The sequence below is a fragment of the Rissa tridactyla genome, chromosome 17 (assembly GCF_028500815.1).
Source record: "Rissa tridactyla isolate bRisTri1 chromosome 17, bRisTri1.patW.cur.20221130, whole genome shotgun sequence".
In the NCBI taxonomy this organism is placed as follows: Eukaryota; Metazoa; Chordata; class Aves; order Charadriiformes; family Laridae; genus Rissa; species Rissa tridactyla.
This window is the reverse complement of record NC_071482.1, coordinates 8,092,201-8,111,200: the sequence shown is the minus strand read 5'-3', so window position 1 is coordinate 8,111,200 and position 19,000 is coordinate 8,092,201. Positions and strand designations below refer to the sequence as shown.

The 19,000-nt window shown below is 59.6% G+C and overlaps 2 protein-coding genes across 6 annotated transcripts; one reads left to right on the top strand and one right to left on the bottom strand.

The window, feature by feature from the left end:
- On the top strand, positions 1-8,455 carry TMEM218 (transmembrane protein 218). Of its 2 annotated transcripts, XR_008469643.1 has the most exons (8): positions 1-139; positions 235-337; positions 2,642-3,006; positions 3,738-3,859; positions 4,079-4,285; positions 5,535-6,478; positions 7,336-7,527; positions 8,194-8,455. XR_008469643.1 is itself a non-coding variant. In XM_054223073.1 (3 exons), the coding sequence occupies exons 1-3, from the start codon at positions 30-32 to the stop codon at positions 2,774-2,776; spliced, it is 348 nt and encodes a 115-aa protein (XP_054079048.1). In that variant the 5' UTR covers positions 1-29; the 3' UTR covers positions 2,777-3,179. The 2 variants fall into 2 exon arrangements, 1 of the variants encoding a protein (XP_054079048.1); XM_054223073.1 differs by lacking the exons at positions 3,738-3,859; positions 4,079-4,285; positions 5,535-6,478; positions 7,336-7,527; positions 8,194-8,455 and having other exon boundaries at positions 2,642-3,179.
- A 114-nt stretch (positions 8,456-8,569) lies between these two features.
- Positions 8,570-18,704, bottom strand: SLC37A2 (solute carrier family 37 member 2). 4 transcript variants are annotated; one of them, XM_054223067.1, is made up of 20 exons: positions 18,614-18,704; positions 16,280-16,361; positions 16,077-16,164; positions 15,592-15,670; positions 15,267-15,402; positions 14,745-14,821; positions 14,487-14,653; positions 14,026-14,063; positions 13,619-13,801; positions 13,355-13,445; positions 13,200-13,262; positions 12,596-12,681; positions 11,616-11,664; positions 11,229-11,302; positions 10,673-10,751; positions 10,472-10,569; positions 10,087-10,151; positions 9,775-9,822; positions 9,191-9,223; positions 8,570-8,709 (listed from the first exon to the last, which is right to left on the bottom strand). In XM_054223067.1, exons 1-18 carry the CDS (start codon positions 18,670-18,672, stop codon positions 9,780-9,782), a joined length of 1,557 nt encoding a protein of 518 aa, XP_054079042.1. In that variant the 5' UTR covers positions 18,673-18,704; the 3' UTR covers positions 8,570-8,709; positions 9,191-9,223; positions 9,775-9,779. The 4 variants fall into 4 exon arrangements, with proteins under 4 accessions (XP_054079042.1, XP_054079044.1, XP_054079043.1 ...); XM_054223069.1 differs by lacking the exon at positions 9,775-9,822; XM_054223068.1 differs by lacking the exons at positions 9,191-9,223; positions 9,775-9,822 and having other exon boundaries at positions 8,572-8,709.
- Positions 18,705-19,000: the final 296 nt, after the last annotated feature.

Sequence of the window (19,000 nt, the reverse complement as noted above, 5' to 3'; positions counted from 1 at the left end):
TGCTAGGGAGAAAGCGGCGGCGGAGCGGCATGGCGGGCATGGCGCTGGGCGTGGGGCCCGGCGTGCTGGTGCTGCAGCTGCTGTGGGGCTTGGCGCTGCTGCTCTGCCTGGCGCTGTCCCGCACGGCCGGCCGGGCCCGGTGAGCAGCGGGAAACGTGTGAGAGTGGTATGCGGGGGGGGTGGGATCAGGCGGGGCCCAGTGCTGAGGCCGCTCCGCCCGACTCTCCCCCGCAGGTTCGCCGTGGTGCTGGTGACGCTGGGGGCTGCCATCCTCAGCGCCGCGCTGCTGCTCTTTCCCCGGGAGGACGAGCACCCGGCCGCGGCCGCCGCCGACGAGGTGAGCCCACGCCGCGGCCTAAGGGGCCCAGCGGGACCGGGGGTGGCGGGACGTTACCGTGGATGAGCCTTTACCTCAGCAATGGGCCCCAAGGGCCGCCCTGAGGCTCCACGGATGGGCTTTTACCTCAGGAATAGCCCTGAGGATGGGCCTTTACTTCAGGGAAGGCCTCAGGGGCTGCCCCGAGGCCCTGGAGATGAGCTTTTACCTCAGGAGTAGCCCTGAGGATGGGCCTTTACTTCAGGGAAGGCCTCAGGGGCTGCCCTGAGGCCCTGGAGATGAGCTTTTACCTCAGGAATAGCCCTGGGGACGGGACTTTACCTCGGGGGTGGCTGCCAAGGGCTGTCTGGAGGCCCCATGTGTGCACCTGTACTTCGGGGTTGGCCCCCGTGGATGGCCCGAGACCTCGGGGCTGGGCCTTTATCCCAGGAATGGGCCCCGAGGACTGCCCTGAGGCACTGGGGATGGGCCTTTACCCCAGGAATGGCCCCAGGGATGGGTCCCAAGGGTGTCCAGAGGCTGTAGGGATGGCCCTTTACCTCAGGGATGGGCCCCAAGGGCCGCCCCAAGGTCCCAGGGATGGGCCTTTACCCTCCAGAATGGCCCTGGGGATGGGCCTTTACCTCAGGTATGGGTCCCAAGGGCCGCCCTGAGGTCCCAGGGATGGGCTCCAACAGCGGCCCTGAGGCACCGGGGATGGGCCTTTACCTCAAGGATGGGTCCCATGGGTACCCCAAGGACGGGTCTTTACCTCAGGGATTGCTCTGCGCTGCCTTTTTGATCTCCTGCGGCTCCTCCTTTGGCACAGGCTGCCATCAGTGCAGGCTGTGTCGCTCGTGGAGCAGGGATCTGTTTATTTCCTTAATAAAATTCCTTATTTACATGCAGTTATACGTGACCCGTGGGGTCTGGCTCCCATTCTCCCAGGCCCAAGGGGCTCCGTGCAGGAATTGCACTTGTACTTTCATCCCTCCCAGCTCAGCCCTGAGCTCCAGCAGCTTCTGCTCTCCCTCTGCCATCCCCTTTTGTAGCTTTGTCCCAGCTCTCCATCCACCCCACCTGCTTCCATCATCCAACACGCCCCGGAGCACGCCGATAGCCACATAGTAGGTAGTTTTGATCGTTTTCTCTCAAATTCTGCAGCCTCTCACTTTCCTGCAGCTCTGTTTTCTATTTTAACACCCAGTAACGTAATTTTGGCTCTCTTGTAGGTGATTGCCGTGCTCAAGTGTGGAGCCATCTGTGTTTTCAGGCAGCCCCTTGTCCCTGTTGTCAGGCACTGGGATCTCCCCTGATTCCAGGTCGCATCAAGCTGCCTGCATGATCTTGAGCTTCCCCAGAGTGTTTTGGGCTTTGAATACACAGAGTTTTGTGGCATTTTAGGTGCCGTTTCCTCTGTTCTATTATTAACGCACATCAATTATTGCTCTTCTAGAGCTTGATCTGTGTAAATCCCTGCTAAAGCTTCTTGTAGTTTTTCTTCTCTCTGCCTTGCGTGGGACCTGCTTGTGTAAAGGTTGGAAGTGAGATGAAGGGCAGCCGAGCGCCTGTTTGTGCCCAGGAGGCCAACAGAAATGGAAAGCTTATTTTTTTTTTTTTTTCGGATCTTCAATTGGACTGGACCTGCCCTGACTATCAATAATACATGACCTGGGCTTTCTGCACCGAAACTCTGCTAATTGGCTAATTAAAAAGTGAAACGTGCAGAAGGAGCCAACGCGTCGCTCACAAGAGACTCTTTTTCTGCAGCAACACCGAGGCTGAGCGTGTGCTAATGCGATTTATCAAACCGAGCCGGGGGTGAGCAGAGCTCTGGGGTAGTCTCAGGAGCCAAGAGGATGATTTCATGGCCAGCCTTCTCGCGGTTGGCATCTCATTGTGTCTTGCCTTGCCGCTGTATCTTTCTTTTTTTAATCTTTTTTCCTCCCCCCCCCCCCCCCCCACTATTTTCCTTCTAAAAGGGAAGAACTGTACGCAGTTCCTTGCAGCGGCAGGCGATTTGTGGCCAGGGAGAGCTTTTGACTCGTGTTTCTTCCCTGTGCTTGGTGCTGTGCTGCTCTTTTCCTCCACGTTAGCTTTCCCACCAGCAGCTTTTTTCAGAGGAAAGGGGTTCTTCTTTCAATCGTTTGTCGCACACCCGTGTCAGGAATGAAAAGCGAGGGGAGAAATCTGGGGGAACCCCAAAGTTTTTCCTCCTGGGGTGATCTTCTCAGATAGTCCTCTTTTCCAGGATGCGGCGTGTTCCTTCCAGGCTCCCGGAGCAGACCTAAGCTGTAACGTGTCGGTTTTTTCCGTTCTTTGCAGATCGTGGACACCTTCTTTATCGGCCGCTTTGTCCTCCTGGCTGTGATGAGCCTGGTCGTACTTGGCTGCCTGTTCCTGCTCCTGATTTACCACCTCATGGAGCCGGTGTATGCCAAACCGCTCCACAACAGCTAGCAGCAACCGGAGACGGCAATCCCCACGAAGAGAAAAATCCCAATTTCACGGCAATAAACCAGGAAGGGAGACCAGGAGACCGCTGACGTCAGGTTTTTTCCAAGCTCAGAAAGAGCCGGCCAAGCAAGCGAAATGTGTCGCTCGCACCAGCGCTGCGTCTTCCATCTTTAAAAGCGAAGTTCGGACTGAGCACGAGCGCCTTCCTCTCCAGGACTCTGCAGATGGAAAAGGTGCTTTAACCTCTCTCTGCTTTTCTCTTTTCCAAGAGAGCTGAAATCCACGCACTTTGTACTACCCTTGATTCAATGAACTGAACTGAGCCAAGATGGTTTGTTATCGTTGTCCGCACGAGACGGTTTGTTATCATTCCTTTTTCACCGTAGTTTAATAAAACTTTCTGAGAAACCCCTGGCTCGGTCTTTATTTATTCTCCAGGATCGTCACCTTTTGCCGTCCTTTGGTGATAGCGTCTCTGAAAACCAGCTTTTCCTGTGGCAGGCGCGGGGTTTTTTGGAAATTCAGCATTGTTGGGGACGGTCCCTTTGGCTGGGGACTGTCATCCTGGGAAGGAAGCCGAAGGCTTGCGGTTTCCGCTGCCCTAAAACATAAAAACAGTGCTCAGGCTGGTGCCGAAGCTGGTAGTCAGCTCCGATACCTTTCCACTTGAAGGGAAAGCCCATGGGGTCAAATCCCATTTTTCTCCCTATTTTTTTTCCATGGGAAGGGAGGGGAAGGGCCCCCCTGAAGTGCAGCGGGGAGGCTGGGCCGAGCTCTGAGCTGGCAGACGGCTCGGCCTCGTGCCCGTGCGGCAAATCAATCTGTTGATAGCAGCGGCTCACACAGGCCGTCTGTCTGTACTAAACTAGCAATAACAACCGCTTTGTGCTGTCCGAGCGGTCCCTCGACCGCGATGGTTTGTTTCCTTGCATGAAATCTCACGTGGCTTTTAACTTCCTTGCAGGAGAAAAAGCGTTTCGGTGGCCCGGGGCGTGGCGTGAGCCTTCTGGAGCCGGGAAGGAGCCTTCACCATCCGTACTGCGCCGGGGAGAGGTTCCCACGGGCGCCCCGTGGTAGCCAGGGGAGGTGAGTTACGTTACAGCTCGCGCTTTTCTGGCCCCGGAGGGATGGAGACGCTCAGCCTTTCACGGCGGAGTGGGCAGCAGGTATTGCCGGGAGGTCGAAGCCGAGTGCAAGACGGTGCCGCAGCCCTGAGCTGTGTTCAGGGGCAATATAGCCCAAAAACCCGAGGGCAAGAAACTCATAGCTCTCACGCAGATTTTATTCCTTTTTTTCCCATTTTAGAGAATCAGTCTTTTTGTCATTTGGAACTGAAGACGGTGAACAGGAGATAAAAGAACCGCCTGGCTTCTCCCAGCCCTGTCCTGCCAGCTGTCAGTCACAAAATATCGCTATCAGGACATGAAAGATTAATAAGGCAGAGCTAGCGACGCTTCCCCTGCAGAAAATGCCCCAGCACCCAGGAGCCCTAACTCGGTCAGCTAAAAACGTGTAAGTACATTTCAAAAAAAGGCAGAGGAGAGGTGTCTCTGCTTTTCCAGCCGCGTAAACGCTCAAACCCTTCCTATCCTGAAGCCTATGTCCAAGGGAGTCGAACTATCGTGTTCAGGAACACGCCGAGCATTTATGCAACACAAGCGTGTCGGGTCTCTTGGTGATTTTGAAGTTACGCCTGAAACAAAATTCATATTTAATTCATCATCTTAATAACATTTATGAACACGAAGCTAGTCTTGCAGCTCGCTCCGGCTCCGCGCCTGCCGTCTCTTTATTCCCCGCGCTTGTGCGAGAGCAGTGGGCCGGTTCGCAGACCCTCGGTGAGGCCGGGCTGGCAAGCCGTGCCAGCCGGAGACGGCGGCGTTTTGCCAGGCTTTGAGTCCGACGAATGGGGAAGCCATGGCAAAAGCAGCTGGGGGCGCTAAAAAAAAAAAAAAAAAAAAACAATCCAACCCTAAAAGCAGAAATGTGAAGCTTCTTCCAGTTTTGCGCCGTAAATAAAGCCAAGGTATTTGCTTTTTCTCTCCCCTTAATCCTTTTGTAACTAAAATCAGTCAAAAGGCTCATCGTGCGGGGGAGGATTTTGGGGAGAGTGGAAAGCCGTGCTGCGGGAGGGACGCGGTGGCTCTTGCACAAGGAGGCCATTTCAGCGCTTTCCCCAAAATCCTGTTAACTGGGGAAAGAGACTCATGTGCTCTCGCCCCCCCGCCCCCCCCCAAAAAAAAAAACAAACCAAACATTTTGAGCTCCATCCTCATCCTTCGCCACCCTTGGCAGCGGGGAACAACCAGCTGGATGAACTCAGCCCGGGCTCTCTCCCTGTATTTATTTATTCTGGGCAATTCTGCTCCTCCCCGCGCAGGGGCTTTCCAGACAGTTCCTGTTTATTTTGGGGGGGTGGGGGGGGGGGGGAAAGGACCACGTCAAGGAATTGGTATGAGCCGGAGCTGCTTTCCAGCCGGTCCCAAACACCGAGTTTTGTTGCTGTCCCCCACCCAAACCTTCAGCTCCTGGAGAATAACCTCTCGCTAGCACATCCGCCTCCGTCTACCACCCTGATGATTGGGGTTTTTTTTTTTTTGCAATTAATGTGTAGCAGTAGGGCGGGTTTGGCTTAAATCCCAACTTCTCAGTCGCTGGCAAAGGTGTTGGGAGCTCGGGAGATGTTATAGCCGAGGAGCCCTGCTCCGGCCCAGCTTTCTCCCAAAACTGCGAGCGAATGAGCCCAGCTTTCTTCTTGCAGGGTGGGACTGCCGGGTGTTCCGTGTCCTGAGGCGACAACCCCGTGCGGGTGAAAAATCCTGCTAAATCCCAGTGACAGGAATCCGCCGTGCCCAAAGGGATGTTTGCACGAGATACCGCGCGCGCTGGGAGGAGGGCGGCCAAGCTGCTTTCAGGTCAGGTGGGAAAACAGCCCTTTTACCTCCTAAATTCCCGACCTGGCTCGTTAGGGATGCTCTCACACCGGGATGCCGCCGCCCAGCTCATCACAGGCTCCCGGGACCCGAGGGCAGCTGCTTCCCTCCCGCCGGTGGCCAAGTGGTGCCGGAGCGGGAACGGAGGGAGAACAAGTGTCTGCAGGAGAAACTTCTCTCCTTGATTTAAGGTCCTTGAATGACGGCAATTCCTCACGCCTCGTGCTGCGCTCTGCCGGCACTTAATTACCCTCGCTGGTAAAAGCTGGCCTCTTATTTCCACTTTGACTTTGCTGACTTCAGCTTCCCTGCCGTTGAATCCCGCTTTGCCTTTGGCTGCTAATTAAAAAGCCCTTCAGCGTTCACCGGCTGCTCCTTGCATAGGTAATTACGGCCCGTGCCCCAGCCACCTCTTCACCTTCACAGCGGCCTGGTGGAGCGACGGCATTCCTCCGAAATATGTGCAACCCTTTCCCAGGCTACCTCAGCCGAAACGGTAATCGCCGCGCTGGGGGCCGGGGTGTCACCTATGGAAAACCACCCAGGCTCTGCGTTGACCAAACGGGCTCCTAATGAGCTTGTTTCAGGCGCGATGGTTTGTTTGGGTTTTGTGTTGGGTTTTTTTTTTTTTTTCCCTATCCGCAGGACAGCAGCAGGAGCGTGTTCATGTTCTCCTGGCTCACGCAGCCCCCTCGCCGCACCGCAGGGGCTCATGGCGGGGCGGGGGGGAAAAGCAGCGGCCCCTTCTCCGGCGGCGGAGGAACGAGGCGAGGTGAGTTGTGCAGACTTCTCCTGGAGGAGCTCGGCTCCGTTTAAACAGTCCTTTGGCCGGGACAAACCCAGGGGATCCCCCCCCTGCCTTCCTGCCCACCACTCAGTCTCTAAAATCTCAGCGAGATCTGGGGTTTTCTTTGGCATTTGGCTCTTTTTTCTTTTTTTTTCCCTTTTTTTTTTTTTTTTTTTTTTTAAGGTTTCAAACTGCCGTGGGCCGTCTGCCCTTTCTCCTCGCTCCCGGCAGCGCAGCCAAGGCTGCTCAGACTTTCCAAACACGAGCGGGACGCGGCCCAGGCCTAAATTTGTCCCGGAAAAACTATGAGCAGCTGAAAGAACAGGCAGGAGGTGGCGGGGCGGGGGAAAAAAAAGGAAGAAAGGGGGGGAAAAAAAAAAAACCAACCACCAAACCAACTTGCTTTTGCAATAAGCCCCTGCGTGTGTCAGGGTTTGTGGGATTTTTTTTGCTTGAAAATGTATTTTCAAGCCCTCCCCTGGCCTCCTCCACCAGGTGGATGGCAATCAAGCAAAGCGAAAGCTCAGTCACGTGTGCGCCGAAATTATCGTTCTCAGCCGGGTGCGTGGCATCGCTCCGCTGGCATCATTGGCCCGCGTGCCATCAGAGGCCACGTTTGCCAGGAGCCGCACAGCCCGGGGAGGCTGCGGTGTCAGCCCCTTGTCTCTGCTGAGGACAGACCCTGCCGTACCCTGCCGTGATGCCTCTCCCTAATGGCTCCGTTGGGGTTTGCCCCAGGGGAAGGTTATTTTCCTGGGGGGGGGGGGGGGGTGGGGGAAAAGGCAATTGGGGATTTTGCTTTCCTCCGCCTGCCCCGTCATTTCTCCTGCATTCTCCCCCAGGGATCCGCAGGCAACCTGCGAATTTGCAAGCCCCGTCGAGCAGCTCCGGTTCAGCGTGGAGAGGACCGAAGGCCATCGCCATCCAGCCACCTCGAACGTGTGACTGCCGTTCTCCGAGTTGCCTGTCCCCCCCTCCATGCCGCTCCATCACCTCGCAGGGGTTTACAGGGAGCTGATCCAACTGGCCAGCAGGTTTTCTTCTTTAGATTTTTTTTTTTTTAATTTTTTTTCCCCTTCGCTGATGAAATCAGCACTTCATAAAATCACATCGGGCCCAGATGTTTGCTCCTCAGGTTAAGATCCAAGGAGGTGAAGTCAATGAGAGTTCAGATTTATACCGGGCGTAAACGCAGCCCCGGGCACCCGGCGCTTGCTCTCCCCTGGGCGGAGAGCCGGAGCCTGCCCGGGCGCGATCCCTGATGGCGAACAGGCTGGGAAACGCACCCCACAGCTCGCGAATGCCCCGTGCGCCCCGGCTCCTCGCGCATCGAAGCCCCAGCGCGCAGCTGGCCCCCCGCCTTAACCAAGGGACGCTGCTGGGGCCTCCCAGACCCACCCCCTCCCCGGGGGATCCCGCATGGCCGGCAGGTTTCACCTCCCCGGCGCTCGCAGGCGCCTGTCACATGGCTCTTCTTAATTAGGAGGCGTCTAACGAAAGACCATCAGCCACCTGCACTGAACTGCACAGCGTGTGAGCGGCTGTTTGCCATGGGGCAGGGGCTGATAGATGCCTATGGATCCTTCTTTTGGGGCCAAATGGTACAAATTAGGAATCGTCATAATCGGGGAAAAATGCTCTCTTGCTTTTGGTTGGGTTTTTTCGGTTGGTTGTTTTTTTGGTTTTTTTTTTTTTTTCAGTGGGATGAGACGAAGAACAACACCAGCTTAATTAGGGCTCGGAGAAAAGCCCAGGGATGTTCTCTATGTAGAATAAGCGGCGCCTCAAGTGACCTGGCACAGTCCTCCTGGTCCAGTGTCCTGAAATACCGAGCACTGGGACGGAGCAGGCCTGCACGAGAGACTGCCTGTGGGGAAAAGCGATCGTCACCCCCGAGTCCACGCAGACCTGGCCGAGCCCCACCAGGAAAAGGCGTGGAGTGGCAACACAGGTTTTGCATGTTTTTATTCATAAAACGGCCAAGGGTGAAGAATCGGCCCAGAAAACCGGTCGGCCAGGGCCCTCGGACTGCTCCTCGCCGCTGCCTCCCTCCGAAGCAAACCCGTGGTGGCGGTACGGGCTCGCGGGGCCGTGCCTGAGGCCAAGCCTCGGCTCTGCCGAGAGGAACACGCTCCTGGCGTGCCCCAGCCTCTGTCTTCCCTCCGGGCCTCTCGGCTCGGAGCGGCTCGTGGGGGACGCGTCAAAATTCCTTAAACCTGCAGGGAGAGAAGCGAGCCGGCTGAGTGCGGTGGGCGCCGTTCGGCGGGTGTTGGGATCAGTGATGGGAGCCACCGTGCTGCTGGCGAGATGGAAAAGGAAAACGGCTCTGACAGGCGACCCCAGCCCCATCCGCGCCGTAAGACCAGAGGAGAAGCAGGTGCAAGGAGGAGATCCGGCCACCGTTTTGTCTCCGGCCAAAGCTGAAACGTCCCCAGCAAAAACCCCCCGGTGTTTGCACCTCCTCTCCAAGCTGCTCCAGAGACAACGCGCTCCCCAAAGCCCTCTAAGGTCTCGCAGTTTTCCCACAAACTGAGCTAGCGGCTTTCCCCCCGGCACAAACCAGCCGGATTTGGGTGCAAATGGGGACGGTGGCAACCTGGCCAGGACAGTCCTCGCCCCAACCAGCCCCGGCACAAGAGAGCAGAGCCTGACAGCCCTCCACCAGCGGCTGGAGAAGGAGATTTGGGCCGCACTTACCGCAGCGCGAGGCCCAGACTATTGGTCTGTCACCTGCAAACACAAGACATAAAGGACCAAATGTTTTCGCAGGGCGGTGCGGGACCTGGCACCCCCACCACCGGGCTGGCGGCAGCCCCTTCCCCCGTGGTGCTCGCGGCTGGGGCTTCGGTGGCAATCGGAGGCAGGCCGGTGCTGATTTGGAGATTATTTACACCCTCGCTGCAGTGATTCGGCCACGGATTTGATTAGCGAGCTTGCACTCTGTGTAATCAAGCTCATTAGCACGGGTGGGCAAGTCAGCCTACGGATTCGGTCGTTTCAAGTGCATTAATCATTGCCAATCAATGGGGCATCTGGGCTAACATCTCGTCGGAAGTCGGCCGGAGACGAGGACGCGCTGCCCACCCGCCCGTCCGCACTGTCTTCCCCGGCCGTTGCGATTTGATCCTTTGATTCCCAAATCTTGATCTTGGCCCTGAGATTATCCTCAGTGGTACGGCTGTTCCAAGCCAAGCCCGCCAAGCGAAACTCAAAATCGGGGGGGGGGGGGAATCAGGCTTGCGTTTGCATTTAATCCTTGGGGCTCAAGCGGGGATACTCACACAAGCTACTTCCCATCCAGCACTGACTCTGTTAGCTGCACGCTAGAGCTACAAAGACACAAGGATGGCGCGTTTAGCACCGAGAGGCTTCCGCGAGGCACGGATGGCTAAAATCCCCCGTGTGCTGCCCTGGCTCGAGGTGGAAATGTCTTTGTGCCCGCAGCAGTGAGACGTCAGGCGGACGGCCTCGTGGTGCCCGCGTGGAGGTGCAGCAGTGACAGCAAGGGGTAACAAACATCTTTCCGGAGCGGCACCAACGCCATGTTTTGGCATTGTGGGACCGGAGGCCACCCCAGGACGGTGCGTACGTACCCTCTCTTCCTTGCTATGCAGCCGCACCACCCACGGACCTCTTTGACCACCACTCGAGCGAGGAGCTGCAAGGGGAAAGGTGGAGGATCACCACGGAGCCGATGGCTCTGCAGCCCCCAGCCCCTGCACCAGCGTTTCCATCGCCGGGAGATAAATTTTAAGGCTCTTCCTCGGGAAAATCGCATCGACTAAAAGCGCGCGTGGAGGAGGCCGTTGGGAGAAGCCAAGCGAATGGAGGCAAAGGTTTGGAGTCAATATGGGGCCTTGCAATTCGCCCTGTGCCCGGTTGTCTCCCGAGGACTGTCCCTGCCCTCTGGTGGCACGTGGGCGGCTACGAGGGACCCCTTGACTATCCAGGCTGAGAAAACGCCGAGGAGGGACCTACCAGGCAAGCCAAGACGTCGGCTGCTATCAACATGTAGAAGACGTTATTCCAGCCCGTGGGGGAGATGAGCCCGGCGAGCAGCGGCCCCAGTGCGGCACCTGCGAGGGGACGTGAGGCACGTGAGGAGATGTCCCGTGCACGGGGCCAGTTGCCCAGCACCCGCCAGCACCGCAGCGTGGGGGAAATCAGCGCTCGACGTACCTACGGATCCTGTGCCGTCGATGATGGCCGTGACGGTAGAAAGGGCTTTGGCATTTCCTTTGAGAGACTCATGGGTGCCCTGTAGGGATGGAGGAGTAAAACGTAAGGAGGAAAAGCGGCTTCGGGGTCCGCAGATGGCAAGTCCCAGCGTGAGGCCACTCGCACCCCAGGCCCCATGGACGGGAAGACCAAACTCGGACGCTGCTTGCAGCCAAGCCACAGCAAAACCGGGATTGCCAACAGCCGGCAGCCATCCCAGGTGATTTCCCAGCAAATTTTTCCACCGGGATTGCGCTTAGAGGGAGACACAGTAGGGCTAAAGCAGAGTTGTGCAGCCAAGGTGAAAAAGCAACAGGGGAAAAAAAAAGCCGTGTTTAAGGGAAGGGACTGACTGCAGCGCGAGGTGCGACAGCCCTGCCCTTCTCCTCTGGGCTTCGGAGGCGTTGGAAAACAAAGCTAAAAGGCAAAATCCCAGCAAATATTCCTCTGGGAAAGGGGGAGCAGCCTTTTGGGTGTGCAAGGCAGCTGGGGCAAGGGTCCGAGGTGCGCCTCTTACCAAATCTGCCGAAACCGCTGTCGTGATGAGAGCGTAGGGCCCGTTAACCAGAGCGCCGCAGACGATCAGCATCGCTACAGGGAACGAGAAGGACGCAGAGTTACCCGGGGAGAGATTAAGTCTTTAAGTGCGGGGAGCAGCAGGGCGTCGGGTCCGTCATTCCCAGACCCCGTGCGGACATCGCTGGCCCGAGCACCCGTCTCCTGTTCTTCTCCGTTTTCCCCAGGACATCCCACCCAGCAGGCAGCAAACGCTCATCCAGCACCACCCTCCCTCAAATCCCAGGCCGGGAGTCTGGCTCGAGAGAAGAGATAAAGGCAGGTGAGTCTGCAGCATCTCCCACTGCCCCTTTGGTGACGGAAGCCACCGCGCCGAGGAGCTCCTTACCTATTGACGTGCCAATGCCATTCTGGCCGACGTGGTTATACAAGAACAGCTGGAAAAGAGACGTTAAGATGAACCAGTTTACGGCTATTCCAGCTGTTTTCCCAAGCGTTTCCCCTGCAGCACCAAGCAGCACCCCGGGGACAGGACGGAGAAAGACGGGGACCTGAATTATCCCCGGCACCAAACTTCGCGGCCCGCCCGGCCCCTCAACCTCTACGCGTCGTTTGAAGAGGAGAGTGCCAGCCGGGACAGGGAGCCGAGCGCGCCCTTGGCTCTGCATCCCGCCGTCTGCCTGCCAGATGAAATACCTGGCAGCTGGCAAACAGAGGTGCCGCCGCGATTTATGGCCCAGCGAGGCTCGCGCGCCTCCCCGCCGGCTGAAGCCAGACGGTAATTTGCCCCACCGGCGCTATCGGGGGGGGGGGACCTGGACGTGACGCGGCCTCTCTGCTTTTCAGCGCACGCCACCTTCTTCACAGCGGAGAGGCTGGCGACCCAGAGCCAGCCAGGCTTGGATTACAGCTAATTAGCCGCGGTTTTTTTGCGGCAGCGAAGCCAAATGAGCTCTGTGCAGGTGCTCAGGAAGGACGTCTCGGCCAAGCGCCGGCAGAGCATGAGGCCGTCGGCATGGGGGCTTTTGGGATGCAAAGCAAAGAGACGAAAAAGCTGGACCGGCTTGGTGGGACCCCCAAGGCATTAAGACGGAGCAGGGTTATGGCAGGATGGAGGTAAAAAAAAAAACCCTAAAGGGCTTTTTTTCAGCTGTCAAGGCCTCAACAATCCCCTCCCAGCACCCAGGTCTGAATGTCCACCCTGGGAACCATCTGGCCGCGTGGATCAATCCCAGCTCTCGTCTCAGCCGAGCGCATGACCAGCTCGTCCCGGGCGTTGGGAAGAGGAAGGCGGCCGTGACTCAAAGGAGCCAGAGGAGAGGAAACCCTCGTGACTGGGGTTTTTTTTTTCCCCCCGTGATAACGCACCATGGGAGCGGCGACAACCAGCATCACGCAGCACGTGGTGGCTCTGCCGCCCGTGTAGTCAGAGATGAGGCCGGCGAAGATCCCCCCTGCAAGGAGGAGTCACAGGTGTCTGTCACACCGCCCCAGCGGCAAAGCTTCGCCCGGGCTTAGCTCAAAATCCCACGGGATGCTGCGCCGTGATGCTCCTTCATCCCCGAACTTTTGAGCGCGACGCCCCCAAGGTTAAATGCAGTAACGTCAGAGCGAAGGGCTTTGATTTATCTCTGCCTCTTGCTCCCTGCAGATGGTTTCCCTGCACCTGCACGCAGCTCTGGTCTCTTCTACGCTTGCAAAATCTATTATTTATCTAAGGAAAAGGAGAAGCTGAGCAAGCAAGACCCAAGGGAAGGTGTTGCGATGGTCACCTGGATGGCGAAATAAAAGCAAGGGGCATTTGCTGCCTGCTGAGCCCTACGGATGCCGAATAAACCTTTGCAACGGTGCTCTGGGGAAAAGAGACGGGGTTACCGGCAAAGCCTTCCCACGGAGGGGATTGTCCATCAAGGCGAGGGTTGTCCCCAAATCATCCCTGATCCACCCCCCTGCGCCTGAGTAGGTGACGCACCTAAAATGCCTCCGACGTCAAAGAGGGTCGACAGGTCTCCGGCTTCCTTGGCACTGAAATGAGCTGCCGGGGAGAGGAGAGGGGTGAGGAGATGCTCCCCTTGGCAGGCCGTTGAACCCCCCGGGGCTCCCACCTCACCCTCCCCAAAAACTCACCCACGTTCACGATGTAGAGGGGCAGCCAGTAGAGGAAGGTGTAGCTCACCAGCTTGGCAAAGAGCAGGCAAAGGGAGAACTCCACCACGCCCTGGGAGGAGAGGAGAAGACATCAGAGGAGCCTCCTTCTCCCAAGCCTCCTCCAGATGGCGGGTTGTCCCCCAGTTCTCTGCCCAGTGGGCACCCCATTGATGGGGTGACCTGCCCTGGCTTTGCTCTCTCCTCCATCCCCCGTCACGACGCAAGGGGCATCCCGTGACTCACGGGGATCCGGAGCGCCCCAAGGAAGCTGATGGCTTCGGGCTCCTCGACTGGCTCCTTGGGGCTGTCGGAGCGGTCCGTGCTGCTCTGGCCTGAGATGCTCAGTGGCCCCTCGTTGGAGGTGACTCCTTCGGGATCCTTCTCGTTGGAGGTCACCCCTCCAGCATCCTCCTCGTCGGAGGCCATCTAAAGCCGAAAGCAGGAGATGTGACTCTCATTGCTGGAAGGGGCCGAAATACCAGATTCGTCGCCGGGATGGGACCTGGAGGATGCTCACACTGGAGCATCCTCCTCGATAACTGAACATCCCTCTAATTTCTGGCGTTATGACCCGACCACCCCAGTTGTTCCCAGTAAACTGAGCAACCACCCAGCCCAGGAGAAGCCTGTTGGGAATCGATTGGACTCACGTGATGCAGAGGCGGACTGCAGCCCACGTCCTCGGGATCTGCAGGGAGAAAGGAGAACCCGTGAGAGAGCCTTGACCGGCCCTGCTTCCCCCCGCTCTCCCTCCAGCATCTCACCCCGCAGAGGCGAAACGGGGGGCTGGGAACCCCCCGGGGCTGGGCTGAACCTCCAGGTACCCGCTTCCCGGCTAGCGAAAAACCCTGGTAAAAATCCCAAAGGGCTTCCCAAATCTTTTCTAGAAAGACAGGCTGAGAGGAGAGAGCAGCAGAGGGGCTGAGCCTGCCTGGATGAGCCCAAAGGATGCTGAGCGTAACTCGGGACGGGGGTGTCCATGCCCCCGCTTGCCACCAGCTGGAAAGAAGTATTTGGGGTTGCCAAAAATTCTTGGAGAGGGGCAAGGAGAAGACTTGCGGCCCCGCTGATGTCAGCATTACGCTGCCGGTGACGGATCACGCCCACTCACACTCCACAAGGAAGAAGAAGCAGACGATGCCCACGGCGGCGATGATGATGCCGGGCACGATGAAGGACAGGCCCCAGGCTGAGGAAACCCAGGCGCCGGCGATGAGCGACCCCAAGATGTTGCCGACGGAGGTGTGCGAGTTCCAGATGCCCATGATCAAACCTCTCCTGGCGGGGACAGAGCCGGGCTCGGTGTCGCCGGGGTGGGGACAGGGATGAGGATGAGGGGGGGGGGGGACGTGCCGAAGGAAACACTCACTTTCCTTTCCCGAACCAGTTCCCGACGCACGCCACGACGGCGGGCCAGCCCGTCGTCTGCACCAGCCCGTTGCAGACCTGGCAAGAGACAGGCGGTGTCACGCGGCATCGGCGGCCCCCGGTGAGCGCCGACTTGATCCCCTGTGCCGTTGGGGGTACCCAGGCCCAAAAATAGTCCCCCCCCCCCCCGCCCCATCCCAAAGCTGTTGAAAAAACACTTGTTTTGGGGGGCTTTTTCCCCCCCCACTGCAGCAATCCTGGAGCCGTCGGTATCATTCCCGTGGCTAAATTGGGAGCGGGTTGGTGTTGCCAAACCGGCCGCCCGCCCTGCACGGCAAAACGGGGCGCGCCCGGTGGTTTCGGCGCCCACGCCACGCGTTTTGCGGGGAGTGGAAATGCCCGGCGTTCTCCCGCTTGGAAACCGGGCCAACCCACATTCCCGAAAGCTGCCAAAAAAAAAAACCCCAGGATGAGGCCAGGGTGGTAAAATCCAGAGCCTGGGCCTCCTCCGGCGTGGACATACCTGCACGATGATGAAGTACCAGAGGACGTGGATGTCCCAGAAGTAGCCGAGGCCGAAGAGCGCGGTGAAGAGCCCGCTCAGCACCATCCCCCCCGTGAGGTAGTAGCGCAGGGGGAGCCGCTCCCCGAAAATGCCGCTGCGGAGAGAGGGAAGAGCGCGGCCAGGAGCTGTCACGGGTGACGCCACCGACGGGTGTTATCCCACCAAACCCGTGCCCCGAATTCCAAGCGGCTCCCAGCAGCGACCGTCTGCTTTCCCGGCGACACAACCCCACCCTGACGGAAAACAGGTGAACTGGTGCAAACTGGGGAAAGGGGAAGGGTACCTGATAAACATCCCGATGGCGTAGGCCACCAGGAAGGCGTTATCCAGCGCCCCAAAAAGCTCCTTGTAGTTGTCCCCATCTGGAAAAGAAATATTAAGGCCACCTCAGCCCGGGTCCCATCTTGTTTTTCCTCCCCGTGGCCACTGGCTCCTCGTCCTCGTCCCCTCCTGTCCCCAACCCCCTTCTCCCCGGCGGTGGCGGGGCGGGGATCTTGGTGCCTGGCCGGGTGCCATCAAGCACTGGGAGCCGGTCCCGTGCCGACCCCGATTTCACCACCCGCTCGCTGCCCTTCGGCCCCGGGGGCACAGGGCGAGATGCGAGCTGCTTAATTACCTCCGGGTGCCTAACGAGCAGCTGGCCCCCTGCCAAAAATCTCTGGCCACGACCTGGCTTTGGGCACAGAGAGGGGGAACCCGACTTGGCCGGGTAGTTTTTGGGGTGCTGGGGAGGGTGGGGGACACACACACACACACACGCAGCCTTACCGAAGGGTGCCCAGCTGCACCACGTGCTGCTGTTGGAGTCGTTGCGGGGGTTCGGGCCCAAGGCCGAGCAATTGGGGTGTAGCTGGCTCTGTAGGGGGCGAGGGGGGAGAGGAGGGGGGAGATCAGGGTGCTGGAGGACATTCCCCCCCACCACCACCATCTTGTCCCCTCTGCCCGCCGTTGGGGGTGAGGTTGGCGCTGACCTTGACAATGCTGATGGGTTTTCGGGAGAGGTGGTAGCTGGTGTAGCAGAGGAAGGTCAACACCAACGTCAACCCCCGGTACCTGCGGGGAAAAAGCCGGAGCGAGGGGTTGGGGGGGGGGTCAGGGGTGGCGGGACGGGGACGGGGACCCTGTCACCATCCCGGCTGGCAAAGCCCACCCTGGCCGGGGTGCGTCGCAGGCGCATCCGAGCCTCGCCGCCAGCCGTGCTCTTCCTCCTCCCTCCCCAAAATTAACGGGGTTGGGTGAAAAACACGAGCTAAAGGGGGAGGCAAGCTGCCACCGCGCGGATTTAGGATGCGCCCGCGCAGCTCCGCCGCCGGTTATCCTGCGGGATAAACTCCTGGGTTTTGGGTTTGGGTTTTTTTTTTTTTCGGAGAGAAAAATATAAGCTACAGGGGGATGGGAGCCGCCGCCGCCGAAGACGCTCAGGACGCGGGTGCGAATTTAGAATGCGCGCACGCGGCTCTGCCGCTCTTTAACCCGCAGGGTCTTAGGAAAGCTGAAAAAAGGGGGGTCGTTTCCGCTCGTTTTCCCAGTCGAATCCTCCTGGGGCCGTCAAACCATGGAGGGGGGGTGAGGAAGTGCCTTCCCGGCGTCACGGGTGGAAACAGGGCGCGAGAGCGCAGCTGATTCATCGTCACTCCTGGCGTTAATTAAAGACGAGCTGGGGGGGGGGGGGACGGGACACCCCCGAGCGACACCGGCTCCGGTTCCTCCACCAAACAGTGCCTTTATCCCTTTTGCTGGAAACGGTGGGAAAAAAAATGGGATTTGGGCTGGGGGCCGGGGACGCTGCTCCTGGGAAAATTGAGGGATAAAGCCTGGAGAATCCCAAATAGGATTCGGAGCGGGATGAGCACCTCCCCATCCTGCATTTAGGGAGGGTTTTAGGGCAGCGCAGAGGATGGGAGAGGTCAGGGAGCGGCTCCGGCACCGAGGAGTGTCACGGGGTTCCTCCGAGTTTAGGAAAAAAAAAAAAAACAACAAAACAAAACAAAAAAAAAGCCTTTTTTTTTTGGTGCGGTTTTAGCCTGTCCCGCTCCTCTTGGCGGTTTCGCTTCTTTGTGCAACTCCCGCAATTCCAGACGCCCTGCAAATCCAGCTCTCCTCTCCGGGCTGCCGGGGGGTGGGGAAAAAAAAAAAAAAGAAAAAAAAAAAAAAATCCCTCCTTCCCACCCCCAAAAAATATACGTAACCCCCCCAAAATCACTGCTGGAGCCGTTGTCGAGGGGGGGGCGGAGGCTGATGCGAGGGGAGCGGAGAGGCCGAGGATGAGGAAGGGGAAGAGAAACTCTACGCGCGGCATCCGACCCGGCCGGCTGCTGGGGGGTTGGTGGGGGGGGGTTTCCCCCCCCCGACGTGCTCTGGCGGGGAGAACGGCAGCCGGTGGAGGGGGTTGTTTGGGCAACGGGCTCCCAAAATGGAAATATCTCAATTGCCACCTGGCCAAAAGGGAGGGCAAGCGGCAGGAATGCCGCTGTTGGCCGCGTCCCGCCGAATGCCGAGGGCCTGGCACACGCGGTGGCAACGCTCGAGGCCCGCTGGGCGCTGCTGCCCGGCTTGGGGTGGCCCCGTGGCCCCCCCCCCTGCCCAGCTGTGACCCAGTGGCCCTCCCGTCCCCGGGACAGCGCCTGGGTCACGCCAAAAGCCTTGGCCTTGATGCCGGAGCCGCGCTGGAGTCGGTCTCGGGGTCCCGGGGCGAGTGACCCCCCCCGAGTCCAGGGCCAGTCCCAGCCCGGTGTCGGTCCCCCGGCAAGTGACCTCCGGTCCAGGGCTGGTCCCCAGGAGGGCGATTCCCCCAGTCTAGGGCCAGTCCCTTATCCCGGTGCCGGTCCCCCGGTCCAGGGCCGGTCCCCATCCCTGTGCCGGTCCCCAGGCAAGCGACCCCGGTGCCGGGCCAGTCCCCATCCTGGTGCCGGTCCCCAGGCCAGTGACCCCCCCTGGCTCAGGGCTGGTCCCCAGCCCCCGGTGCCGGTCCTCAGGCAAGTGACCTCGGTCCGGTGCCGGTCCCTTATCCCGGTGCCGGTCCCCCGTCCAGGGCCGGTTCCCATCCCGGTGCCGGTCCCCATCCTGGTGTCGGTGCCCAGGCGAGTGACCCCCTGGCCCAGTGGCGGTCCCCATCCCGGTGCCGGTCCCCATCCCGGTGCCGGTCCCCCGCTCCAGGGCCGGTCCCTTATCCCGCCGCCGGTCCCCATCCCGGTGCCGGTCCCTTATCCCGCTGCCGGTCCCCCGCTCCAGGGCCGGTCCCGTGCCGGTGCCGGTCCCCGGGCGAGTGACCCCGTGGCCCAGTGGCTGTCCCCCATCCCGCTCACCGGCTGTCCCGGGGGAGGGCGCGGAGCAGGCGGACCCCGGGGGCGAGCGCTGCCCTCATGGCGGGCGGCGGCGGCGGCGGCGCTGCCGGGTCCGTCCCACCCCCCCCTCTACTCCCGCCGCTCCTTTTCACCGCCCCGCGGGGCCGCCGCTCCCCGCCCCCGCCCGGCCCCGGGCCCGCCCCGGCCCGGCCCCGGCCCCGGTCCCTGTCCCGGGGGTGGCGGGGGGGGCGAGACGGCAGCGGCCCCCGCTCCGCTGCAAACAATAAACCGCCTTAAAATCCCGCTGGAAAGGGGGAAAAGCAAAGGCGGGCAGCGGGGATGGGGGCGGGGGGGGGGGGGGTCACCCCCACTCGCTCCCCCCCCCCCCCGCGGAGCTCCAGGATTTTC

What these genes read in the sequence shown, in the direction of transcription:
- TMEM218 (XM_054223073.1), top strand. Translation starts at nt 30, where the DNA reads ATGGCGGGCATGGCGCTGGGCGTGGGGCCCGGCGTGCTGGTGCTGCAG. An exon ending in CGCACGGCCGGCCGGGCCCG is followed by an intron (nt 140 to 234) that starts GTGAGCAGCGGG and finishes TCTCCCCCGCAG; the next exon opens with GTTCGCCGTGGTGCTGGTGA. An exon ending in CCGCGGCCGCCGCCGACGAG is followed by an intron (nt 338 to 2,641) that starts GTGAGCCCACGC and finishes CGTTCTTTGCAG; the next exon opens with ATCGTGGACACCTTCTTTAT.
- SLC37A2 (XM_054223066.1), bottom strand. Translation starts at nt 18,672, where the DNA reads ATGAGGGCAGCGCTCGCCCCCGGGGTCCGCCTGCTCCGCGCCCTCCCC. An exon ending in AACTGGTTCGGGAAAGGAAA is followed by an intron (nt 14,654 to 14,744) that starts GTGAGTGTTTCC and finishes TGTCCCCGCCAG; the next exon opens with GAGAGGTTTGATCATGGGCA. An exon ending in GCAGTCCGCCTCTGCATCAC is followed by an intron (nt 13,802 to 14,025) that starts GTGAGTCCAATC and finishes TTTCGGCTTTAG; the next exon opens with ATGGCCTCCGACGAGGAGGA.